At 34.8% G+C, this 25151-nt stretch overlaps 1 protein-coding gene across 1 annotated transcript; it reads right to left on the bottom strand.

The window, feature by feature from the left end:
* Positions 1-1504: 1504 nt before the first annotated feature.
* LOC134844142 (microtubule-associated tyrosine carboxypeptidase-like) lies at positions 1505-16875 on the bottom strand. The gene is made up of 7 exons (XM_063860665.1): positions 16328-16875; positions 10711-10821; positions 10213-10420; positions 8059-8185; positions 3276-3459; positions 2599-2899; positions 1505-2305 (listed from the first exon to the last, which is right to left on the bottom strand). The coding sequence occupies exons 1-7, from the start codon at positions 16458-16460 to the stop codon at positions 1591-1593; spliced, it is 1779 nt and encodes a 592-aa protein (XP_063716735.1). The 5' UTR covers positions 16461-16875; the 3' UTR covers positions 1505-1590.
* Positions 16876-25151: the final 8276 nt, after the last annotated feature.

Genomic DNA, 25151 nt, shown 5'->3' with positions numbered 1-25151 from the left:
AAATTGAAAATTGTTTTTGAAAAAAATCGAAAAAGTTTACGTACCAAAATTTTTTTATCTTTCTTGATTTTATCGTTGATGAAAATTTCTTTCAAGAAAAATGGCCTAAAAATAACATAATTGATTGTTTTTATTATGCATCGAAACAAATTTTGCAAAATGTTAATAAGGCCGACACTTTTTAAGCCAGCAAGCGCCTAAATTTTTTAAATTCAATTAATTTAAAATATAGATGCTTTTTAAACCCCTCAAAATCCTAAGATGAAGTTTTGTTGACTCGTAAAACGACCCAAAAAAGCTGCTAAGCCAATATTTTGATAGCCGAAACATTTTAGGTTAAATAAAGATAAAAAACTGATATACTGAAATCGGGGTCGTTAAATTTTGAACTAACACACAAAACAAATTTCGAATAGAACGGGCACTTTAAAAAATACATGCGTAAAATGTTTTAGTTAGCTGAAGAAAATACAGATTGAGAGAGATGACTACCGACAGTCATCCTGTGAATAAAGTTATTTATGGGCAAAAAGTCTAGCACTCACAAGGGTAATTATGGGCCATGAAGGCAACTATTTTAGAGGTAATACGAAGTCGCAAAAATTTTGACCCATTGAAAGATAAACTTTTTGCAAAGTTTCCGATTCGAACCTCCGATTTCTGGTTTAGAGTTCTCAAGTTCTCGCATCTACGCCATGAAACCCCTAAAAGTTAGTTAACACTAGTCACAAATAAAGAAACTGATAAATTGCCAATGGTATGCATAAAAAAACCACAAAATACAAATGAAACTAGTGCTAAGTGCCGCATTGAACCTCCGACCAGTAGATTCGGAGTCACATCCTTCCATCTGTTCTCTTGACGGTCGGCAAACTCTAGTCACCAATAAAGCTGAGAACATATGCGTTGAAATTTGCAATGCTACAGATCGGGATTATAGCAAAAAATTATCCGAATGAGCACTTTTATTTGCGGATCGATTGGTAAAAAATAGATTCACACTATTGCACTACGCTTGCAAGTGTAAAAACTTAAAATGACACGTGTATCAATAGCCGATAAAAAATGAATAATGAAACTACGAACTGTTTATCCAAGACACGCAGTTTTGTATGCCTTTCAAATGATGGCAGAAACGGCTTCATTATGATACTCAATTCTGTACGACGTTTGTTGAGGCAAATGAGTTAGGGTAGAAAAAACGCCAGAATTCAAGGTTCCCTCAAACTCTGGAGAGTGATAGGACAAAGAAGCGGCATTTAAAAATTCGGATGTGGTTAACTATTCAAACACCCCCTACCCCATGGTACCTAGTATGCAACCCCCCTATAAAAGACTAATTCAATAGTTAAGCATATACAAAATTTTGCATCTACCAACTAATTCCCCCAGCAGTTCATAGGAGAGGGCAACTTAACATAATTCAAAATTCTAGTCCGGTTCTTACCAGCTTGAGCAAACACTCTATTTTGAAACCCAACAGAGAAAATCTAAATCTAAGACATTCAAACTCATTTTAAATAAATTACTCCAACCAAAAATTTAAAAGGTCAGCTACAATTAAGATTAATGAACAGTAGTATTTTGCATTTAGTTGTCAAGTTTTGACCTCAAATCATTCACACTGATAATCTTCGCCGAGCTGAGAGCAGGTTTTTCGTTTCTCAGCCTGAAACTCCGTTTCGGCCGCTCAAAAAACTTCTTATCCGTGTTTTCTTTGCTGCTTGAAGAGTTGGAATCCATCGAAGGGATTGTAGGAAGATTTGCTGATTTCCGCGCTCTCCTCTTCGACAACAAGATAGGTTCATCGAGTCTTTTTGATATTCTACTTGACATCATATATGTCAAATTTTGGGGGTCATGTAGTAGTTCTTTAAAAGCCATGGCTGTGTTTTGATTCATCGTGCTAGTAGGCGTTGCTTCTCCGATGTTATAAATTTCGTTTTTAAATTCACAGTTAGCTTTTGCTTTATATGAGCTTCCGTCTTTTTTGCTGCCTTCTTTGCTACCCAAAACGGATAAACTTTTCTGCTCAGAGTTGACTTTATTCTCAACATTATCTGTACTTTTTTCTGTTTGTCTAGCGTGAAGTTGCTTTGATTTTTCTGCTTCTAGATGATCGGCGTTTAATTTATCTCTCCGCTCCTTCGAGAGGGGAAGGAACTCGAGTGGTTCCGGGTTGTAGTCCGAAGATATGACTGCCGGACACCTGATATTGGGACACTGGAGGAAACCAGGAAAACACTCTGCCAAGGAATTCAGCTGGAAAGTCGTGTCTAGATGCTTGTAATATGATGACATGTCGCTAAAAACAAATTGTATAGGAACATCATGTCTGTTTTTCTGAACAACTATATCTAGTTCGTGTAACTTCGTACAATTTCAGTGTTTTTGATTTTTCCAAGGCCAGTGATTTCGGGTTTCCAAGCTCTCTATTCAAAACTAGTTTTTAAATTACCTGCTCTTTACACTCAAAACATCAATATTCTATCGGACTGCACTTTTTCCGCTTGAACTTCGGTCGATGGCCTATTAGATCGGCCATAATTACGATGAAATGAATGTCATAAATAGGGTATCCCTGAATAATGTACTGACCTAAAGTATGGAGGCTTCAAGCAGCCGTCTTTCCTGATGATCCTTTTGACCTTGTCCACCTCATCGTAGCATAGCTTCCCGGTGAAGAGGAGATTGAAGTTGATCAGTTTCCTGTTGAGTAATATCTTCACGGCCCCTGCCAGGTAGCACTGGTCTTTGCCGTAGCCGCCCACCTGGTCACAGTCCAGAGATCTTTTCACTCTGTACACCAGTCGCCATCGCATGTCTGGATCTGGTTCTAGTCCCTGGATGTGATCGTAGAGTTCACGGAAGTCCATCACAGAAGACATGCAGGCAACATCTAAATGATAACAAGTATGCATTTTGACTAGAAGAAATAAATGGAACAAAAGATTCCAATTATTGTGTGGGGAGCACAAAATGTTCTACCACAGGTATCAATGAAAAAAAAACACTTTTTTGTCAGATCCATGAAAATAATTATTTGAATACTTTCAGGGAGTGAATCAAAATAATAAATGATAACACACATTTTATATATACCTAATTTACTTCATCGATTCATTATTTGAGTTTCCTTAAACCTAGTTGGCTTGTTGGCTTGCGATATTCAATATAGTTTAAGCACGAAACAAATTCCCAACCATTTTTTGCCGAAACTACACGAGATTTTTTAAAAATTGAGTGATTTCATAATGGATTGGTGTTATGCTAACAGTAGAGCAGGGCCGGCTTGTAAAGATATTTGTGCTTGGCGGCGAACAAACTGGCCAGAGTAGCCAGCCCCTCCTCCGACTGCAGTCCAGTCACGTTGCCTAGCTTCCTCAACTTGTAGGACTTCCTGTTGGCGTTCCAGGGCTGCAGTCCGTCGTTGTAGAAGCGCACAAAGTGGGTCCCAACCTACAGTATAAAAAAGATACTGATATTAATTTCCTGTGAGCATGCAATAATCAGTCGAAATGTAAAGGACAGAGAAAGAGCTGAGTACATGAGCAAGCCAAAAGTTGCGTCCTTTAGGGCACTTTTAAGTGATTTTAGCGTTAATATCATCTAGCTGCTCAGAGGTTTCTATATCACCAACTTTTGGAATCTCATTGTCAATTGCCATTGATAACACAATTTATTGGTGCTCAATTTAACAGCAAATCATTTTTTTTTAATGATTTGCGGGTTTGGGGGGCGGGTTTTCAAAAAAAAATTCGAAAATTTTGACGACCTTTTTTTTAGGTCGACCAAATTGATTTTCCGAGGTCTCCTACAACACTAAAAAGACGCTGTTTTGGCCAAATTTTGTGCGCCGCAGGCAAATTTTTGAAAAAACAGGTCAAAAAAGCCGTTTTTGGGCACTTTTTGGAAAATTTTGACTCGCTCCCCCTCAAAAAATAGTATATATTGGCGCCAGAGGTGCCTTTAGAAAAACTTTAGGGTCGGTTGGTCAAAAATGGATTTCCTAAAAAGTACCAAAGCGGGGACCCTTTGGGTCGGCAGGGGATCAAATCCCTGAAGAGGGGTGCGTCCCCCCTAATTGTTGTTGTTGTTGTTGTGAATTTTCAGTAGGATACTGATGGGATGATATCCCCAAAGTTCTCAAAATTTTTCCAGTTATTTCGGCGCATGTTGCAGTCACAGAAGAGGACCCATGTGCACTTGTTTTGTTCTGAGAATTGATCGTCGAAAAACTTCCACATCATCTGTATCAATCTTCGCTTTAAGCCTCGCATTTCTCGAAATTAAATTTTCTGATTTAGTCGGTTTATTAGACGGCACGTCCTGAATGTATACTCTCCTCTAGCTTTTTCAGTTCTGGTCTTGTTTAGGTTGAAAATTTCTTTCATTCTTCCTGGATGTTCAATTTTTGCCGGGAGCCTAATGTGATCGTTTTCTTGATGCAAGAATTTTGCCATCATCAGTAACTCGTTCAGCTGGAGAAACAACGCCAAAGGCAGGATGTTTATAAATCTCAGCTGCTCTGTATAGTCAGAATCGTTTCCCGTGATCCATTTTAAGACTTTCTTATGGAACCTTTCTAATCTCCCCAAGTCGCTTCTTGAGATATTGCAAATAATTAGACCATACGATAGAACAGAAAGTATTAAGGATTTCTACAGACCAAGTTTTATGCGCTTTTTGACTTTGAATTCTAAGTTTCTGCGGATGCAATAGAACGTTTTATTCGCTTTCGACATTCTTGAGTCAATATGGGTTGTCCATGTTAAATGTTTGGACACATGTATTCCTAGATCCTTTATCACATTCGAGCTTTCCACTGCTGTTTTACAAAGAATGAATTCGTGTTGATTTCCTTCAAGTTCGATTTTAAATCACTTGTCCAGTGCCAGACTCATTTTGTTTTTGTCTACCCAGTTTTCAACGCTTTTTAGGTCCTGCTGGTTGTCCTTTGTGTCTACATTCACTGCTAGTAATTTTAGGTCGTCTGCAAAGATATATGGGTCACTAAATTTCAATACTTCAGGAAGATCATTTATGAAGATACAGAAGAATAATGGACCAATCAACGATCCTTGTGGTACGCCACTTGTAATTTCTAAAGTTTCTGATGAGAAATTGTCAGCACGAACAAATTTTTTCCTGTTCCTGAGATAGTCTGCGATTATTTCAAGGAAACAGCCTCCAACTCCAATGTTTCTTATTGTCTTTAGTAGTTCGTAGTGCGGGACCTTGTCGAATGCCTTAGAGAAGTCGGTATAGAATGCGATCACATGGTTTTCAGCGTTCTTGTCAATTGCTTCGTAGATTTTTTCAAGAAAGATAACAAGTTTGTAACAACTGAGCCATTTTTAACAAAACCGTGCTGACTTCTGGTGAAAAATTTGATGAAATGGTCATACAGCGCCGGATACATGCATTTTTCCAGGAGTTTACTCATGATATTTAGGAGTGACACCGGCCGGTAGTTTTCCATTAGTCGTTTGTTACCCTTCTTGTAAATAGGCGACACAGCCGCAACTTTCCATTTATCTGGTATTTTCCTTACCCTCTTGATGTTTTTAAAAACGCAATGCAAAATTGCGGTCATTTCTCTGGCCGGAAGAAAATTGGTGGGAGTCCATCTGGGCCCCGCGATTTTGTTATGTCCAGCTCTGTTATAATTTGGTTTAAATATGTTTTTGAGATACTGAAGTTACTCAATATCGTGTTTTCGCACTTCATGTCACTGAGGTTGAAGCTTGATTTGGGCGAAAAGACAGAGTGAAAATATTCATTCAAAAAGTTCACTTTTTCTTTGGCTTTGGAAACAGATATTTCGTCCTTGATCATAGTCTTTGGGAGTGTTTCTGATTTTTTCAGACTCTTAAAGTGTTGGAAAATTAAATGTGTGTTACGAGTGGACATCAAATTTTCCTGATAATTTACTCTATCTTCCTCTACTGCTTCTTTCACCATTTTATTTAGAGATAGAATGAGATTTCTCCGGTGGCTTGTAGGTTTCAATTTGTATATTCTAGTTTGTGTTCGTAGTTTTTTCATGATGTTTGAAGTACTTGGCGTAATCCATGGCGGAAGTGATTGGCGACGTCTCGTTCTTCTGAGCACATGTTGGTTTATCAAATTTTCCAAATAGACGTAAAGTTCCTCGCACATTCTATTGATGTTTTTGTGACATACTGGTGAGAAAGGCTCACTTAGTATTGATTTCTTGATTTCGTTATAGTCCACGCTACCGAAGCTTCGAAAGTTTTCAATAGCGACATTTACCTCAAGGTGAGGACATTCAATTAGAATGCTGATTGCTTTGTGGTCGGAGCAATTGTAAATTTTTTGAGATAAATTCGTCAGGAGTCGCATGAATGTGACAATTTTTGAATAATGTAAGGTCTAGGGTGTTTTTGCCACAAGTTGGAAAATCTATTGCCTGCTCGAACTGATGTTGCTCGATTAGTTCAATTATTGAGTTTTCTTCATTTTCGGTGCTACTATAGTCAATCCAGTTTGCATTTGGAAAATTTACATCTCCGCAAATAAGTGTTGCAGTTGATTGATTTGATTTCTCGATTTCATATAAAATTTGTGCGAAATCGTCTAGACAATAGCGATATTTGCTGCTCGAAGGTGGATTGTAAAAACAGCAGACAAAATTTTGCTTATCGTTTATTTGGATGCTGCAAGTTCAACAACATTCAGGTTGCTTCTTTGGCAATAATTTCTATGAAAATGTTTGTTTCACTGCCATTAGTACTCCACCATGCAAATTTTGATCTTTGGCTGTTTGTCGTTCTGATCTATAAATATTGTGTTCATTTAGCATTAATTCAGATGATGCAGTGTTTTCATTTAAACAAGTCTCGCAGAGACATTTTATGTCATAGTTTGATGTTGCTATAGCATTTGCAAATTTCATTCGTCGTTCGAGATATATTAGACTTCTTACATTCATTTGCAGGATGTCGAGAAAGCCTAGTCAAGCATCATCTGCTTGTTCTGCTTCTATCATATCTTTTTTCACATCATTGAACAGCTCGAAATTCCTGATTTTGATTTTTTCCTTTGGAACTCTTTCGTCTAGAAGTTCTCTTCGTCTTTTTAGGCACAGGTTTTTCTTTCTCGCATCTTCTTTCGATAATGCCGGCAGAAGGTAAATTTTCTCATCTCGCAGCTCATCTCTTTTTTCGAAGCTCTTTGCCAGCACCAATCGTGCTTCATGTTCCGTTGACAGAGTTATTAATCAAGTTCTTGACTTGATGCGCTCTTTGCTGAATTTCCCTAGCCTTTTTATTTCTTCAATTTGTGGTTTAGCTCCTAACTTGTTTAGTAACTCATGTAATTTTTCGGTTGTGGGGACAAAATTTTCGACTTTTGATTTCTCGGGATCTTCTCTGATCCTCTGTATACGGAAGTTTTTATTGATATTATGATGTATTTCTTGTTTTACTTCTTTTCCAGCTCCTGGTTGAGCTTTCATATCTTTAACAGGTTTCACACTGAGTACATCTGCATAGCTTTTTTCCAGTTTTCGCATGTAGTTTTTGTAGCGTTTTCGACTTTTTCATCAACCAATGCCGTCAGCATTTTTTCCATATTTTCAAGACGTGCTTGTATTCCCTCACTCTCTTTTTCAATTTTCTCGTTCATTTGCATCATGGTCCTACACTTTATGAAGTTATCTCTTTCGTTATTAGTGACACATGTGTCGCATAGAAGCATTGCGTTTAAACCCAAGTCTTTTATGCCATTGATGGCGGTGTTAGTAAGACCAGTGCAGGTGCTCTCAATATGCATTTGAGCATTGCAAGATACACAACTGAAACATCTGCCCCTGGCCTTTATGAGTTTTTTTGCACGTTTTGCAATTTATAGTCACATTGGTGGATACAGAGAGACGGAGAAAATGGGATAGAGAAAAACCACTAAGATACTACTAAATTCGCCCCTGACCGAAATGAAAACAATTCTAATTCCATTTAGTTTCAAATAAGTAATCGATAAATGTGTAAATTGATACAAACTAAAATTTAAATACTACTTGATACCATCTTTCACCTCGTGGTGTGCTAGAGCCATGATTCCCTCTGTGCGCAGGTATGGCATGGTGGGGTCGTCTTTGATGACCATGGTGTATGTCCTTTTCTCCGGCTGGTAGACAGGACCACGGGTGATCATCACTGCGCTGAAACACGAGAAACTATCATAATTCGTTTTCGGTCATCGCAAAACTCAAAATAACCCACTTATCGATATCTTTATAAAAACGTTTAAAGTATCACAATAAAAGAGCTCCGCAGAATGATTTCTTTTTCCGATCACCCTTTACAAACCCCTGTTGTGCCCCTGTTTAAGAACTACATGCAATTTTTTTTGGCTACTTTTCTGAGCTGGGTAATGTTGCTTCACCTTCAAGCAACGAGCATGGATAATGGTGACGTACAAGGTATTAAATAGGACCAAATTGAGCTAAAAGGAGCAATGGGCATTTTGAGACAAGCAAACGAGTTTAGAAATAACAAAAACAAGTTATTTAAGTTCACCAGTTCAGCAGCATCTGTCCATTAGATTAAAAGGTTAGTGGTAATTATTTAAGTAATTCATTGCGTCACAAAAATTCAGCCGCCATTTAAATGTAGTCACCGTGACTAATATTTATTAAAAATTGCTATGTTTTGAAATTACCTGCAGCGATAAGCAAAGATATAAGTCAGCTGACCATCACGTTTCTTCATCTGCTATTTAAATTTCTTGTTATCAGTTGTGCAGACAGATTGAATATTCATCATATATGCTGTGGGTGTTATAATAATTGCGAATGGACAACGATAAATCAGAATGCCTGTACGCAATACTTGGTAAGCTTTTAATTTTTTGACAGGTGCGCTTTTTGTTTAAATTTTCAGATCAACTAAACTGACTTTTTGAACTCTTTGGCAGCACATTCAACGAAAGCGCCCATTCAACTAAAAGAACATTTTCAACAAAAGTACGAGAATTGGTGATGGCAATTACGCCGTTTTTGGGTTAAACTTCTGGGTTAAACTTTTTTGGGTTAAACTTCAAGGAAAAATTATGTCATTCTGATCCTCTCCCTATAAGTGGAAAGGCGCTATAATAGAGCCTGTTGTTTTCTTGGTTTACACTACATATTTTGTTTTCAAACTAACTGAGACAGGGTGGCAGGGCGGATCTAGGATTTTCTCGAGGGGGGGGGATTTTCAAAATTTTTTTCAATAACTTTTGTCGACCTTTTTTAGGTCGACAAAAACTGATTTTCTAAATACTCCTAGAACACAATAAAGACCCTGTTTTGATCCTATAAAGGCATTATAAAGACCCCGCATGCAAATTTTTGAAAAAAGGTCAAAAAAGACGTCTTTGGGCACGTCTTTGGGCGCGCTCTCCTTCAAAATTAGTATATATTGGTGGCACTCAAGGCGCCTTTACAAAAATTTTAGGGTTTTTTTTTGGCCTAAAATTAATGTCATATTATAAAACCATTTCTCAAGCTTAGGTGTTTCTCAAGCCGCAACGTGTGAACAAATTCAAGCAGAGTACCGAATAAAATCTCTCCTTCATCACCCTGACAAGACAGGGGCTGAAGGCGAAAGCAATGAGTTTAAACGACTCTCTTATGCCAAATCAATTTTAACCGACAAGCAGAAACGCCAAGCATACGACTCATGGCTTTCAAAAGGACTTTCAATAATGCCGTTCTCTGATTGGCTAAGAAATTTCAACCAGTTGAGAGCGTCATTTCACTTTGCACCGTTGGAAAAATCTCGAGAAATTAAGGGAATCAACATACAAGGCAACTTTATGGCGAAATATGAACTCAATCTACCCGAATCACAGCAAGAGAAATCACCGCCAACAAAAAAATCTTTGTATGAACGATTCCGGAATTATGAAATTTAACTATGTTGACTCGAAAAAATAAATCTGCAGAGGTTTACTAAAAATTTAGCTTTAATATTCATTCTTTCCACATTAGTATTGGATTAAAAAAAATCAAGAATAATTTTACAAATTTTTTCTTTAAAGCGAGATCTCTAGTTCTAGATACTAAAGAGCAATCATTGAGAGAGCGCTTCAAAATTTGCAAGTTTTGAACTATAAATGCCAGTTTTTTAACGTCTCAGACTACAAGTATTCAAAAACCTGTAATAACTACGAACCGATACGAACGCTTTCTTGACATCATTTTACCTGGATGTGATGTCTTGACTCCATGCGACTTTGATGGTACTCAGAATCGGATCCGCATCCAGGTACCCCCTGATAGTCCTAGAAGCCTGCGCCTTGTCTATGATTGGCCCATACGACTCGTTCATAAACACTTCCCCATTGACAAAGTTCTCCCGCACTGTTTCTAAGATTCTCCTGGCCAGGTTAAATAACTCGAAACGAACTTCACCTGGAAACAGTTTAAGAAAAGATTTCATCCGAATTTCAGCGGATAAATTTACAAAGCACGGTTTCAACCATGGTGTTTCAAAAATCAATGATTTCAAAAAGGAAGACTTTCATTAAGCTTCTAAAACGTTACAAAGCAATTCAAATTTAGTCTGTCGAATCTAGAATAAGCTTATGTTCATGTAGAATTGTGAAAGTTGCACCGATTTCGATATTTCCCCGATGAGTCCCAATCAGATATTTCAAAACAACGCCAGAAACTTTCTAACTTCGAAGTCGATTACTATTTACCTTTTCCCTTTGTGTGGTTATACTTCTTTTTCTCCAGTTGGCTGAAGTTGGGTAGCACCCCATGGTTTAAAAAGTTCTCCTTTTGAGCCAACAGCTCACTCGAGTCGGGACCTGAAAACACAAGAAACCTGAAAACTTGTAACAAATGATTACGCTTTAACATAAAAAGTCTAGAAGTTTAAAATCCCCCCCCCCCCAATATAGCTCCATCTCATAATGGTTAAATCACAGCGAACGGAAACTATTATTTTTTGTTACTAGGCCCAATATTTCCAGAAAATTTTATCAGTCATCCGAGGCCTGCAGAACTGGCCTCGGATGACACAACTCTAATGGATATGCAAACCAAAACAGTTTTTAACCTGAAGTTAGATCTTTGAAATCGGTAGTGCAGAAACGTGTTTCAGAGCAATTTCGGATGCGCACTGACAAACGATTGTGAACATATAAATCGCTAATTATATCTAAATTTGAAAAACCTTAACTTGAATATAAAATTCAACGCAATTATTGTTCCGAATTTCAAAGGAAACATTTTAATGTATAAAAATATGGGTGTTGCTAATCATTGAAAGCAAAAACTCAGATTTGAGAGCGGTAGTTATCGACAAAACGTAAATTTGTTCAAATAATCCTCAACGCTTTTTTGAAGGCCGTAGACAGAGGCATTAAGTAAGAAAATAGGGGAGTCAACAGGCACACATGGGAGTAGGTAGTCTTTCAATTGATAACCCTTTTTGAAAATCAGTGGAAGTTTCTGAGAAAAACTGAAACTTTTTTAAGGAATTTGAAAACCATTTTCCATAAGGAAAAAAAAGTTTCAACAAACCGATTGGTAAGCATACAATCAACATGAAAAGTGCGGAGAATACATTTCAAGTTCTGTTCTCCTTGAAAGAACCCAAATTTAGATCATGAAGCCGATAAAAATAGGCCGAAATAATTGGGCATGGGAAATAATTTGAGCAGAATTTAAGCAAAACAAAAAGCAAAGAAGGAAATACGAAGTCAAAGTAACTGAAATTAGAAATTGTTGGAATAAATCAACTAAAAAAAAAACGATACATATTAAAAAAAAAACGAGCAGCAAAAAAAAACGATTTAAAGATGTGGCGACTCAGCCGAAAATACATAAGCAGACAAATAATTGGCCGTCAATTTTATTTGAAACAGCATAATCCCGTTTGAGACAAAAAACAGGTCGAGGTCAAACTCGAACCCATTATCTTGGCCGTCCCAGGTATATTCGTTAACTCCAGGCTAAGTTGGCTGGGAACGCATAAATGTTTCAATTCAATATGAACCAAGATACAAATGATTCAAGTGATTACATTAAACATTTTGTTCAACAGATAGAATTGTGTATATTTCAGTTTGATAACGCTTGCTAATTGCATACAAACACACACACACACACACACACACACATATATATATATATATATATATATATATATATATATATATATATATATTTATAATGTACGTATGTATCTATTCTTGGAGTGGTTTAATCTTCTAACAAATTTTTAAAAGAACATTTGCTGAGAATTGAGATCGACCCCTCCTTCAACTTCCGTATTCTCAGCGGGGCGCGCACACCACTATTTTACCCTCCTATGTGGTGGGACATAAGTAATTGTAGCTAAACTGAACAGCTGATTTTACACTGTGATGCTAAAAACTCACAGCATAGCGCAGTTTTTTTTTTACAAAATCAACAAATTTATCAACTGGGAACAAAAAACAAGGAAATGAACTGGGATATCAAAGTCTGCTCTTTCTATGTGAAAAATTGATAGAGCACGTCATTTAGTAATAAAAAGCAAAAAACTTCCAGCAGAACTAATGATAACGAAAATGGGTTTTCTGAACTACTTCGATTGCTTACATAAAAATCAATCCAGAAATGTTTTTGTGTCTATGAAAATGAAACAGTTTGCAATTGAAACAAGTGAACTCTACAGATATAATCACACAGTCGGTCAAACAACAAAAAAAGCAAAAAAAAAACCAGCGGCGAGAGGCTGCATGCAAAATAGAATTCACAACCGTAATCAATCAGACTGGTCACACAACGCAAAAATTCATTAAGAAAATAAAGATATATGCCTTGGAAGCATGAATCAAAAACCAGAAACTCAAAATTTCTTTAGAACAATTAGATTAGTGCCATGTGTAGTTTAGTTTATATAGTTGATTTTTTGCAAGGATATCATTCCTAGACATGTTTTACTAACCGAGAAGTTATATGAAATATACAAGTTCTGCAGGAAAAATCGTAACGCGAGTTTTTTATGCGTTGCAATTTATTCCTGTTTTCAAATTTGTTGCAAATTGAACCTAGGCAAGTTAAGTGGTTTTTTAAATTCCACTAAACTACTTGAAATTTATTATTGAAGATTTGAAATTTTCAACACAGATTTCATAGTTTGTCAAAACGTCAATGACCAAAAACTGTAAGAAACCAGTAGAATGCGGTCAAAAAGTAGACATTTTTCATTTCGTACAGCTCAAAATGTAGACATATAGTATAATAAGCAATCAGAATCGAGAACAGAAAACAAACTCAGGAAATAAACAATTAATACTTATTTACTTCCTACATTTGCTTCTTTTTGTCGATTATGATAAGTTAATATAGTAACTGTCTACTTTTTGCAACGTAACCGAGGCCAAATAAGGGGCAGTCGAAACTGTCTGGTCTTTGCCCCCATATAAGAGTAGTCTTCTTTGAATTATGCTTGGGCGAAAATAAAAAAAAACGCAAAACTGTTTTGTTGTAGTGTTTTTTGGTTTCAGTGAAATCCAAAATTAATTCTCTAAAGCCTGAACAATCGACAATAAGAAATGAGCAAAAACAATTCTGTTGGGGAAAATTGAAAGGACATTTATCATTTTTAGTCAAATTTAGAGCGAGTAAAAAAAGTGAGAAACGGGAAAAGCTCTTAAATAAGCTGAAAAATTAGTAGGTTTCCCTCTGACTAAAAACTATTTTCTTAAGCTTAATTTAGCGCTTCCTCAGCACTCAAATTAGCAAAATCACAAAGCTAAATGTGCATTTTTTTGAATACTTTTTTTTTGAGAAAGAATACTTGAGTTTATATAAAAATAGCTAGTTAATCAAATCATTTGTTATAGTTCTAGAATATGGCTTTTATCTGCAAACACCACGCATCAAAAAGCTGCTCAAATTGATAAAAAATCAAAACAAAAATAACTGTGTTGGGAACTTTCTGAGAGAATGGCACAACAACATACAAATTTTGTTCAAATATGACTTTAAAGAGCTCATTTGGATAAAAAATCGTTAGCTGAAAATTCCTTTTGTAGATAGCGCTTGGAAAGATAATACATTTGCTGCTTGAAAAAAAATACGGTTAAGTAACTCGAAAGCAAAAATGGCAAAATCTTTTTTTTTTTTGAAAAAAAAATATTCAAAAAAATTTTCAGCTTGTATACCAAAAACCAATTTGAATGGAAATATTTCAACATTAATATAATTTTAAACAAGAAGGTTCGTATATCAGGGCAAAACCATGAATGCTCCGACAGCCATTTAACTGGGCTCGAAAAGCTTTTGGTTAAGTGAATATTTACGAACTAAGAATTCTGAGCTGAAATTGTCAAAAACTCAGTGGTCAATTTTGATTCTTATACGGCATTAATACGAGTTAACATTTTGTTCAATTACAATTGGAGAATTTTTAGCGTGCGGTATAGATTTTGACACATGAATTATTCACATTACACTTTCAAAATGAAGAAAAACGTTTTACTTGTTACTGGACATAACAAAAAAAAATTGTAAAAAATTTTTGTCGAGACACAACAGTTAGTTTATTTGATTTACTTTTGTTCCCACATTTTGTTGATCAATAAAAAAAATTTATACAGCCTTAACTAAGGTCACAAAACATCTAATCAATCTTCGAAAATAAGTTTTCTGAAAACGCTTGAAAAAAAAAGAACAGCGTTTTTATATCTTGAAACTATCGCAAAATATATCTGTGTAGAATATCATGATCGCTGATTACTTACGTCTTTTCCCTATTAAAGTTACAGCATCATTGAACCAACTACTGAGAGTGGCAAAAAATTTTGTTTTCGATGTAATTTTTTTTCCACGCAAAATAGCACTACAAAAAATATCACAATGAATAAAAAAGTTTTCTCACTGTAAAACAAATTCGAAAGTTTTCCCTGTGATGAGAAAAATCGGTTTAAAATATTTAGTTTTTAGTCTAATTGTTAGCAAGTCAAGCAAGCGAGGATGTTATAATGGGAAAAACAATTGTTTAAGCCCCAAAAAAGTTATTTTTTGTTCGTACTACAAAAAATTATCAAGATGAATCAAAAAGTTTTCTCATTGTTAAAGAAATTCAAAATTTGTTCTCAGTAACAAGAAAAACTGGTTTGAAGTTTTGGTTTTAATTCTAATTTTTAGCAAATAAAGCGAGCGAGGGTTTCAAATGGGAAAAATATCCATGTAAGCCGCAAAGCTAAACTTCTATTTAGAGCATCTTTGGCAGTGAACAGATTGTTTACAGAAATCAAAAAAACTTCACGAAAAAAGTTTTTTCTTGTTGTTCGTTTTTTGAAGACAATTTTAATTAAAAATGCCTGACTTACTGATGTTCTAAGTTTTCGTCGAGTTCGCGAGCTTGCATCACACCACGATAAAAAATGTCAAAAATTTAAAAAAAAAAGCCAATATGCTCGGAACGTTCTGTGTTATTTGCACAGCAACCGGATACTCTTGTTTTTCCGACCCTTTGAAAAAAGTGAAGAACTTTGTATTCGAATTTGTTTTAGTTTTGTTGTTTTTCACGAAAAATCAAGTACCACAAATCATAATCAGAACTCGTGATTTGAACGAGATTACATTGTTTGCAAAGTTTTTCTCAGTTGAGGAAAAGTGGTTTGATTTTTGATATTCTTCCGAAATAATATGATAAGCTTGAGTTTTTAAGCGCTATTTTATGTATCAAAAAACTTCACAAATTCAAAAAATTTCTGTTGAAAGAAATTGTTTTCCACTTGGCGTAGTTTTCTATGACTGGTGAATATGCCTAAAATCTAATTTTATTCAGATCATTTTATCACACCACGCAGAAACAAAAGGACACTAATTAAAAAAAAAACAATTTAAATTTTTTTTTTTAAAGACTATGTTCGGAACATTCTGTGCTACTTGCACATTAACCGGTTATCTTTGTTAAAATTTGGATTAAATTGGTCGGGAGCGGATTTAGGAGGACCTGAGTACCCAATGGGTCCCCCTCTGATACTATTTTACATATATTTTTCGTCGACCAGGCCTTTGGTGCCAATATAAAATTTGAAAGGGGAGTGCGTGCTGGAAAAACTCAACTTTTTGGTCAATACCAACAATCAAACTGTCCAGAATGTCATTTTGAGCTGTATTTAATGTGTCCTGCGTGACAAATTTTTGAAACAAATAGGTCTCTGATAGAGAGCTGTGAACCATCTCACCCTCACCCCTCTACACTCTAGGATATCCCAGATCCGTCCTTGAAAATGCCCACTACTGTTTTCTAGCTTTTTAAACTAAAAATGTAAAAACAAAATAGAAGAATAAAACCACTGAGCCTACCTCGTGCCAATTTTTTTGGCGTGTTGCCCAATTTGTAAGTGACGATATCCACATTGCGTTGTCTAGTCCTCCTTGACCCACTATGCCCGTGGTCTGCACTCTCCCCTGTCATCTGCTGATCGGTTCGTACCATTCTATTGGCAACACAGACAACAAAGAATGCTTCCGTGCCGATAAAAAAATAAACAGTTAGTCAATAAAACCAGAACCAAATTTGATTCGTTCTTCATGACCAATTAAGCAGATGTTCTGATGTAATTCCTAGGAATAAATAAACTCAAAACGAGTACACGCTTTTTTTGATTCCACGCTCAAACGTGTGCAATCTTTCCTCCTTATTTTTTTTGGCTCGGACTAGGTATGAATTTTTAATCCAGACTGTTTATTGTCAAAACAATTCTATAAAAAATCTTGTTGCTTATCCAGGCGTGTTTACCAACAATCAAAGACAAATTCGCTCAAACAAAATAACATGTTTATACAAAAAGCGAGTAATGGTATTAGTTATAATCCGAAGATATATAGCTGTTGTGGTGCAAAGATTTGACCACATTTTAACGTCTTTATGATTAAAAATATCGTACAAGTTCCTCTGGTTGTTTTGGCTACTAAAAGAGTCTTACAACTCATATATTAGTTTTCAACGCATTCAAGTTGCCGTAAAAATTTAATTTGGGTTGTGATAATTACCGAATTTTCTTAATTTGTCGCTTTAAATTTCACCATTTAACTTTTTAAACACGCTTGTTCCGAAACCATTTTTTAAATAGCATGGCAAAAAATCGTTTTAAATTGTCAATTTTAACAGATCAGAAGTTTTGTAAAAAGTCGAACTGTTGACTTCCTAAAAGATGTCTTTTGAACGGGGAAGAAATTTTTTTTTTAAATCGCAGAATATCTGGAATGACTGTGGAATGACATTTTGACAAAAACCCAAGGTTCAATATAGCGTTTTATTCCTCACACGCCTCTTGCGACATTGAGTATATTGCTTTCCGGCAATTTATATTCTCACATATATAGCAAACTTGTTTCGCTCATCCAGCGGTGCATTATACTGCCACTACTTCGATTAGAAATAACAGAAAAATTTTTCAGGCCGAGAAAAAGGAAAAAACAAAAACTAAAAACAGAACTTATACCGACCGTTGTTGGTAACTCTAAGACAAACATAAAAACAAAAAACAAAAGAAACTAGTATTTGAAACACAGACATGCTCAAAAAAAGTTTTGTTTATTGACGAAAGCACGGATTTGATAAAAATGATTCAGTGATTTTGTCGGAGAAGTTGTCTACAACTAAAAGTCCATGTTCTAATTTGATAACACTTGCTAATCGCGAACTAAATATTTGCACGTGAAATAATTCCGTGCTCAGTAATCGACGGAATTTTATAAAATACTTTCATATGTTTGAAAAACTTGTTAAAAATGTTTTTCAAAAATTAAAACTCAATTTCCCTGAAAATATTTTTCCGCAACTCATTGAACTCTACCAATGGGGCTTCAGAAGTAGCAATCACCAAGTTGGACAAAGGCTGAATCTTCAAAAGAGTCTGCACTACGGAACTTAGCAGACAAAAATCAAAAGACGGACGATAGGATATGCTAGATGATTTCAAAAAGAATTTATAATGAAATAACTAGAAAAACTTGTAACATTTTCACATGCGAAATCTTCCGAACAAAGTTGTTTCTGGGAAAAAAATCTTGTCCGTTTGCAACACCCTTGCTAATCGCAAGGGTAAAAAACTAGGTTTAAAAAGAGTTCGACTTGGAAGAAAACAAAAGCAGCATCAGCCTGCTGCCTAGCATCTCCATGAGCAGTAAGTACTCGCATTCAGCAAGATTTTTTCCGACTTCCAAGCATGTTCATCATTTTGTTTAGTTAAACTATGATTAAAGTGATATAGTTGATTTAAAAAAAATTAAATCCTGTGCATATAATTCCTTCCATTTGAGTATTCCTTGTTTGATTCCAGAAGATCTAACAAAATCAGCTAAAAATTCGATCCCATTTGTCAAGAAGGTTTTTCAAATTTTCAATTTTTGTCATCTCAAACAATTCATCAACAAAGTCTTTTTATAGAAGAATTAGCTGCGGGGCTGTCAAAACAAAACTGCAATCAAAAAGATTTTTTGCCCGAACTTCAAATTAACAGTATTTATTGTACACTTCTATTGATTGCTCATGAATGAGTCTATTTGAATATACTATAAAGGTAAGTAGATCCTCTTCAACGCCATTTGTGCGCACATCAGATCACCTGGAACGTGTTTTTAATGTTAACGGAAATTCCATACGAAGAAAATCGTATAAGTTCTTCTGGTTGTTTTGGCCACTAAAAGAGTCTTACAACTCATATATTAGTTTTCAACGCATTCAAGTTGCCGTAAAAATTTAATTTGGGTTGTGATAATTACCGAATTTTCTTAATTTGTCGCTTTAAATTTCACCATTTAACTTTTTAAACACGTTTGTTCCGAAACCATTTTTTAAATAGCATGGCAAAAAATCGTTTTAAATTGTCAATTTTAACAGATCAGAAGTTTTGTAAGAAGTCGAACTGTTGACTTCCTAAAACATGTCTTTTGAACGGGGAATAAAAATTATTTTTTAAATCGCAGAATATTTGGAATGACTGTGGAATGACATTTTGACAAAAACCCAAGGTTCAAAATAGCGTTTTATTCCTCACACGCCTCTTGCGACATTGAGTATCTTGCTTTCCGGCAATTTAAATTCTCACATAAATAGCAAACTTGTTTCGCACATCCAGCGGTGCATTTTACTGCCACTACGCCAATTAGAAATAACAGAAAAATTTTTCAGGCCGAGAAAAAGGAAAAAAGAAAAACTAAAAACAGAACTTATACCGACCGTTGTTGGTAACTCTAAGACAAACATAAAAACAAAAAACAAAAGAAACTAGTATTTGAAACACAGACATGCTCAAAAAAAGTTTTGTTTATTGACGAAAGCTCGGATTTGATAAAAATGATTCAGTGATTTTGTCGGAGAAGTTGTCTACAACTAAAAGTCCATGTTCTAATTTGATAACACTTGCTAATCGCGAACTAAATATTTGCACGTGAAATAATTCCGTGCTCAGTAATCGACGGAATTTTAAAATTTTTTTTCATATGTTTGAAAAACTTGTTAAAAATGTTTTTCAAACATTAAAACTGAATTTCCCTGAAAATATTTTTGCAACTCATTGAACTCTACCAATGGGGCTTTAGAAGTAGCAATCACCAAGTTGGACAAAGGCTGAATCTTCAAAAGAGTCTGCACTACGGAACTTAGCAGACAAAAATCAAAAGACGGACGATAGGATATGCTAGATGATTTTAAAAAGAATTTATAATGAAATAACTAGAAAAACTTGTAACATTTTCACATGCGAAATCTTCCGAACAAAGTTGTTTCTGGGAAAAAAATCTTGTCCGTTTGCAACACCCTTGCTAATCGCAAGGGTAAAAAACTAGGTTTAAAAAGAGTTCGACTTGGAAGAAAACAAAAGCAGCATCAGCCTGCTGCCTAGCATCTCCATGGGCAGTAAGTACTCGCATTCAGCAAGATTTTTTCCGACTTCCAAGCATGTTCATCATTTTGTTTAGTTAAACTATGATTAAAGTGATATAGTTGATTTAAAAAAAATTAAATCCTGTGCATATAATTCCTTCCATTTGAGTATTCCTTGTTTGATTCCAGAAGATCTAACAAAATCAGCTAAAAATTCGATCCCATTTGTCAAGAAGGTTTTTCAAATTTTCAATTTTTGTCATCTCAAACAATTCATCAACAAAGTCTTTTTATAGAAGAATTAGCTGCGGGGGCTGTCAAAACAAAACTGCAATCAAAAAGATGTTTTGCCCGAACTTCAAATTAACAGTATTTATTGTACACTTCTATTGATTGTTCATGAATGAGTCTATTTGAATATACTATAAAGGTAAGTAGATCCTCTTCAACGCCATTTGTGCGTACATCAGATCACCTGGAACGTGTTTTTAATGTTAACTGAAATTCCATACGAAGAAAATCGTACAAGTTCTTCTGGTTGTTTTGGCCACTAAAAGAGTCTTACAACTCATATATTAGTTTTCAACGCATTCAAGTTGCCGTAAAAATTTAATTTGGGTTGTGATAATTACCGAATCTTCTTAATTTGTCGCTTTAAATTTCACCATTTTACTTTTTAAACACGTTTGTTCCGAAACCATTTTTTAAATAGCATGGCAAAAAATCGTTTTAAATTGTCAATTTTAACAGATCAGAAGTTTTGTAAAAAGTCGAACTGTTGACTTCCTAAAAGATGTCTTTTGAACGGGGAAGAAATTTTTTTTTTAAATCGCAGAATATCTGGAATGACTGTGGAATGACATTTTGACAAAAACCCAAGGTTCAATATAGCGTTTTATTCCTCACACGCCTCTTGCGACATTGAGTATATTGCTTTCCGGCAATTTATATTCTCACATATATAGCAAACTTGTTTCGCTCATCCAGCGGTGCATTATACTGCCACTACTTCGATTAGAAATAACAGAAAAATTTTTCAGGCCGAGAAAAAGGAAAAAACAAAAACTAAAAACAGAACTTATACCGACCGTTGTTGGTAACTCTAAGACAAACATAAAAACAAAAAACAAAAGAAACTAGTATTTGAAACACAGACATGCTCAAAAAAAGTTTTGTTTATTGACGAAAGCACGGATTTGATAAAAATGATTCAGTGATTTTGTCGGAGAAGTTGTCTACAACTAAAAGTCCATGTTCTAATTTGATAACACTTGCTAATCGCGAACTAAATATTTGCACGTGAAATAATTCCGTGCTCAGTAATCGACGGAATTTTAAAAAATACTTTCATATGTTTGAAAAACTTGTTAAAAATGTTTTTCAAAATTTAAAACTCAATTTCCCTGAAAATATTTTTCTGCCATTCATTGAACTCTACCAATGGGGCTTTAGAAGTAGCAATCACCAAGTTGGACAAAAGTTGAATCTTAAAAAGAGTCTGCACTACGGGAACTTAGCAGAAAAAATCAAAAGACGGACGATAGGATATGCTAGATGATTTTAAAAAGAATTTATAATGAATTAACTAGAAAAACTTGTAACATTTTTACATGCGAAATCTTGTGAGCAAAGTTGTTTCTGGGAAAAAAATCCTGTCCTTTTGCAGAACCCTTAATAATCGCAAGGGTAAAAAACTAGGTTTAAAAAGAGTTCGACTTGGGAGAAAACAAAAGCAGCATCAGCCTGCTGCCTACCATCTCCATGAGCAGTAAGTACTCGCAATCAGCAAGTTTTTTCCGACTTCCAAGCATGTTCATCATTTTGTTTAATTAAACTATGATTAAAGTGATATAACTGATTTTAAAAAAAAATAAATCCTGTGCATATATTTCCTACCATTTGAGTATTCCTTGTTTGATTCCAGAAGATCTAACAAAATCAGCTAAAAATTCGATCCCATTTGTCAAGAAAGTTTTTCAAATTTTCAATTTTTGTCATCTCAAACAATTCATCAACAAAGTCTTTTTTTAGAAGAATTAGCTGCAGGGGCTGTCAAAACAAAACTGCACTCAAAAAGATGTTTTGCCCGAACTTCAAATTAACAATATTTATTGTACACTTCTATTGATTGCTCATGCATGAGTCTGTTTGAATATACTATAAAGGTAAGTAGATCCTCTTCAACGCCATTTGTGCGTACATCAGATCACCTGGAACGTGTTTTTAATGTTAACTGAAATTCCATACCAAGAAAATCGTACAAGTTCTTCTGGTTGTTTTGGCCACTAAAAGAGTCCTACAATTCATATATTAGTTGTCCACGCATTCAAGTTGCCGTAAAAATTTAGTTTGGATTGTGATAATTACCGAATCTTCTTAATTTGTCGCTTTAAATTTCACCATTTTACTTTTTAAACACGTTTGTTCCGAAACCATTTTTTAAATAGCATGGCAAAAAATCGTTTTAAATTGTCAATTTTAACAGATCAGAAGTTTTGTAAAAAGTCGAACTGTTGACTTCCTAAAACATGTCTTTTGAACGGGGAATAAAATTTTTTTTTAAATCGCAGAATATCTGGAATGACTGTGGATTTGTTATTTTAACAGATCAGAAGTTTTGTAAGAAGTCGAACTGTTGACTTCCTAAAACATGTCTTTTGAACGGGGAATAAAAATTATTTTTTAAATCGCAGAATATTTGGAATGACTGTGGAATGACATTTTGACAAAAACCCAAGGTTCAATATAGCGTTTTATTCCTCACACGCCTCTTGCGACATTGAGTATCTTGCTTTCCGGCAATTTAAATTCTCACATAAATAGCAAACTTGTTTCGCACATCCAGCGGTGCATTTTACTGCCACTACGCCAATTAGAAATAACAGAAAAATTTTTCAGGCCGAGAAAAAGGAAAAAAGAAAAACTAAAAACAGAACTTATACCGACCGTTGTTGGTAACTCTAAGACAAACATAAAAACAAAAAACAAAAGAAACTAGTATTTGAAACACAGACATGCTCAAAAAAAGTTTTGTTTATTGACGAAAGCTCGGATTTGATAAAAATGATTCAGTGATTTTGTCGGAGAAGTTGTCTACAACTAAAAGTCCATGTTCCAAATTGATAACACTTGCTAATCGCGAGCTAAGTATTTGCACGTGAAATAATTCCGTGCTCATTAATCGACGGAATTTTAAAAAATACTTTCATATGTTTGAAAAATTTGTTAAAAATGTTTTTCAAGAACTAAAACTCAATTTCCCTGAAAATATTATTCCGCAACTCATTGAACTCTACCACCAATGGGGCTTTAGAAATAGCAATCACCAAGTTGGACAAAGGCTGAATCTTCGAAAGAGTCTGCACTACGGGACCTTAGCAGACAAAAATCAAAAGACGGACGATAGGATATGCTAGATGATTTGAAAAAGAGTTTATAATGAATTAACTAGAAAAACTTGTAACATTTTCACATGCAAAACTTTGTGAACAAAGTTGTTTCTGGGAAAAAAATCTTGTCCGTTTGCAACACCCTTGCTAATCGCAAGGGTAAAAAACTAGGTTTAAAAAGAGTTCGACTTGGAAGAAAACAAAAGCAGCATCAGCCTGCTGCCTAGCATCTCCATGAGCAGTAAAAACTCGCAAAAAGCAAGATTTTTTTCCGACTTCCAAGCATGTTCATCATTTTGTTTAATTAAACTATGATTAAAGTGATATAACTGATTTTAAAAAAATTAAATCCTGTGCATATAATTCCTTACATTTGAGTATTCCTTGTTTGATTCCAGAAGATCTAACAAAATCAGCTTAAAATTCGACCCCATTTGTCAAGAAGGTTTTTCAATTTTTCAATTTTTGTCATCTCAAATAATTCATCATCAAAGTCTTTTTTTTAGAAGAATTAGCTGCAGGGTCTGTCAAAACCAAACTGCAATCAAAAAAATGTTTTGCCCGAACTTGCAAATTTATTGTACACTTCTATTAATTGCTCATGAATGAGTCTATTTGAACATACTATAAAAGTAAGTAGATCCTCTTCAACGCCATTTGTGCGTACATCAGATCACCTGGAACGTGTTTTTAATGTTAACTGAAATTCCATACCAAGAAAATCTTATAGGAAGTGTTTGTTAATAAAATTAAAAAAAAGAATGATGTCTGCTTGGGTTAATGCGACCCGGCTTTGCCTTTCTTCTTCATTGCCTTTCAGCTGACCATGGATGTCCTTCTAGAGCTGTAGTGGCGTTGAGCTGTTGAAGTAGCACCTTGTGGATTGTTTAAAGAACGTGAAAATAGCTTGTTTAAAATCTATGAAAAAGCAACGAAAATAAAACAGCCGCATTTAAAAACATCAACACATTTCCTTTTTTCAAACGCATCCACGAATTAACTTTTAGCATTTATACTATGAATTCAAGATCAAAACTTTTTGAAATAAAATTAGAAAAATCGAAAAGAACGCCATATCTCAGAAACTAAAAGAATTTGAGCAGTCATATTTGGAAGCAAGGTTCGCACAAAAACAATTGCAGCAGTTACAATTGGAGGTAAGAGTTGCAACCCTGAAAGTACCATGACAGCATCCCATTACAGGTTTGGGAAAAACATTTTTGTTAAAATTTTGAATCTAATCTTTCTGAAAGTTTTGGAAAAATGAATAACTTTGCAGGCAAGATTTGCAACCTCTGAGAGCACCCTGACAGCAGCCAACTTCACGGTTGCAAATTTCAGATTTTGTTTTTTTTTCAAAACTAAGTTCTCTGCAAATTTTTGTGAAAAAATTAATATTTAGAGGCCAATTTTGCAAGCCCTCGGGACTCCTTACAACATCTGGTTAGTTGCTGTTTTTAAACTTTGTGAAATAAACACTGAATTCAAACTGGAATATCGAAAAAATTTCTTAAGCATTGCAATATACAATTTAACTTAAACATGAAAATTTTTTGGTGTAACATGCAAAAATATTGTTATAAAAGCTGAAATACGAGAAGTTAGTTAAATTGTGTTTAAATTTATAATAGATAGTTTGTTGGATTTTGTTCAGACCATTGAAAATGGGAAGTAACTTTGTATTCGCGTCTTTTCAGTTTTTTTTTTCTCGCAAAATCAGGTTCCATAATTAATCGGTCAAAAAAAATCAAATGATATATCGTATTAAAGCCCTTTCCTTTGTGGTTCGAGCAGCATTAAAAATATTTTTTCAGTTTCGAGATAAACCTGTTTGATATTTTAGATTTTTGGTTTCGAGCGTATAAGGTTTGCGAGCAGGCTTAAAATAGCTTATTTTTGCTTATTTTGA

This window comes from Symsagittifera roscoffensis, chromosome 1, assembly GCF_963678635.1.
Source record: "Symsagittifera roscoffensis chromosome 1, txSymRosc1.1, whole genome shotgun sequence".
In the NCBI taxonomy this organism is placed as follows: domain Eukaryota; kingdom Metazoa; phylum Xenacoelomorpha; order Acoela; family Convolutidae; genus Symsagittifera; species Symsagittifera roscoffensis.
This window is presented reverse-complemented; position numbering and strand designations above follow the sequence as displayed.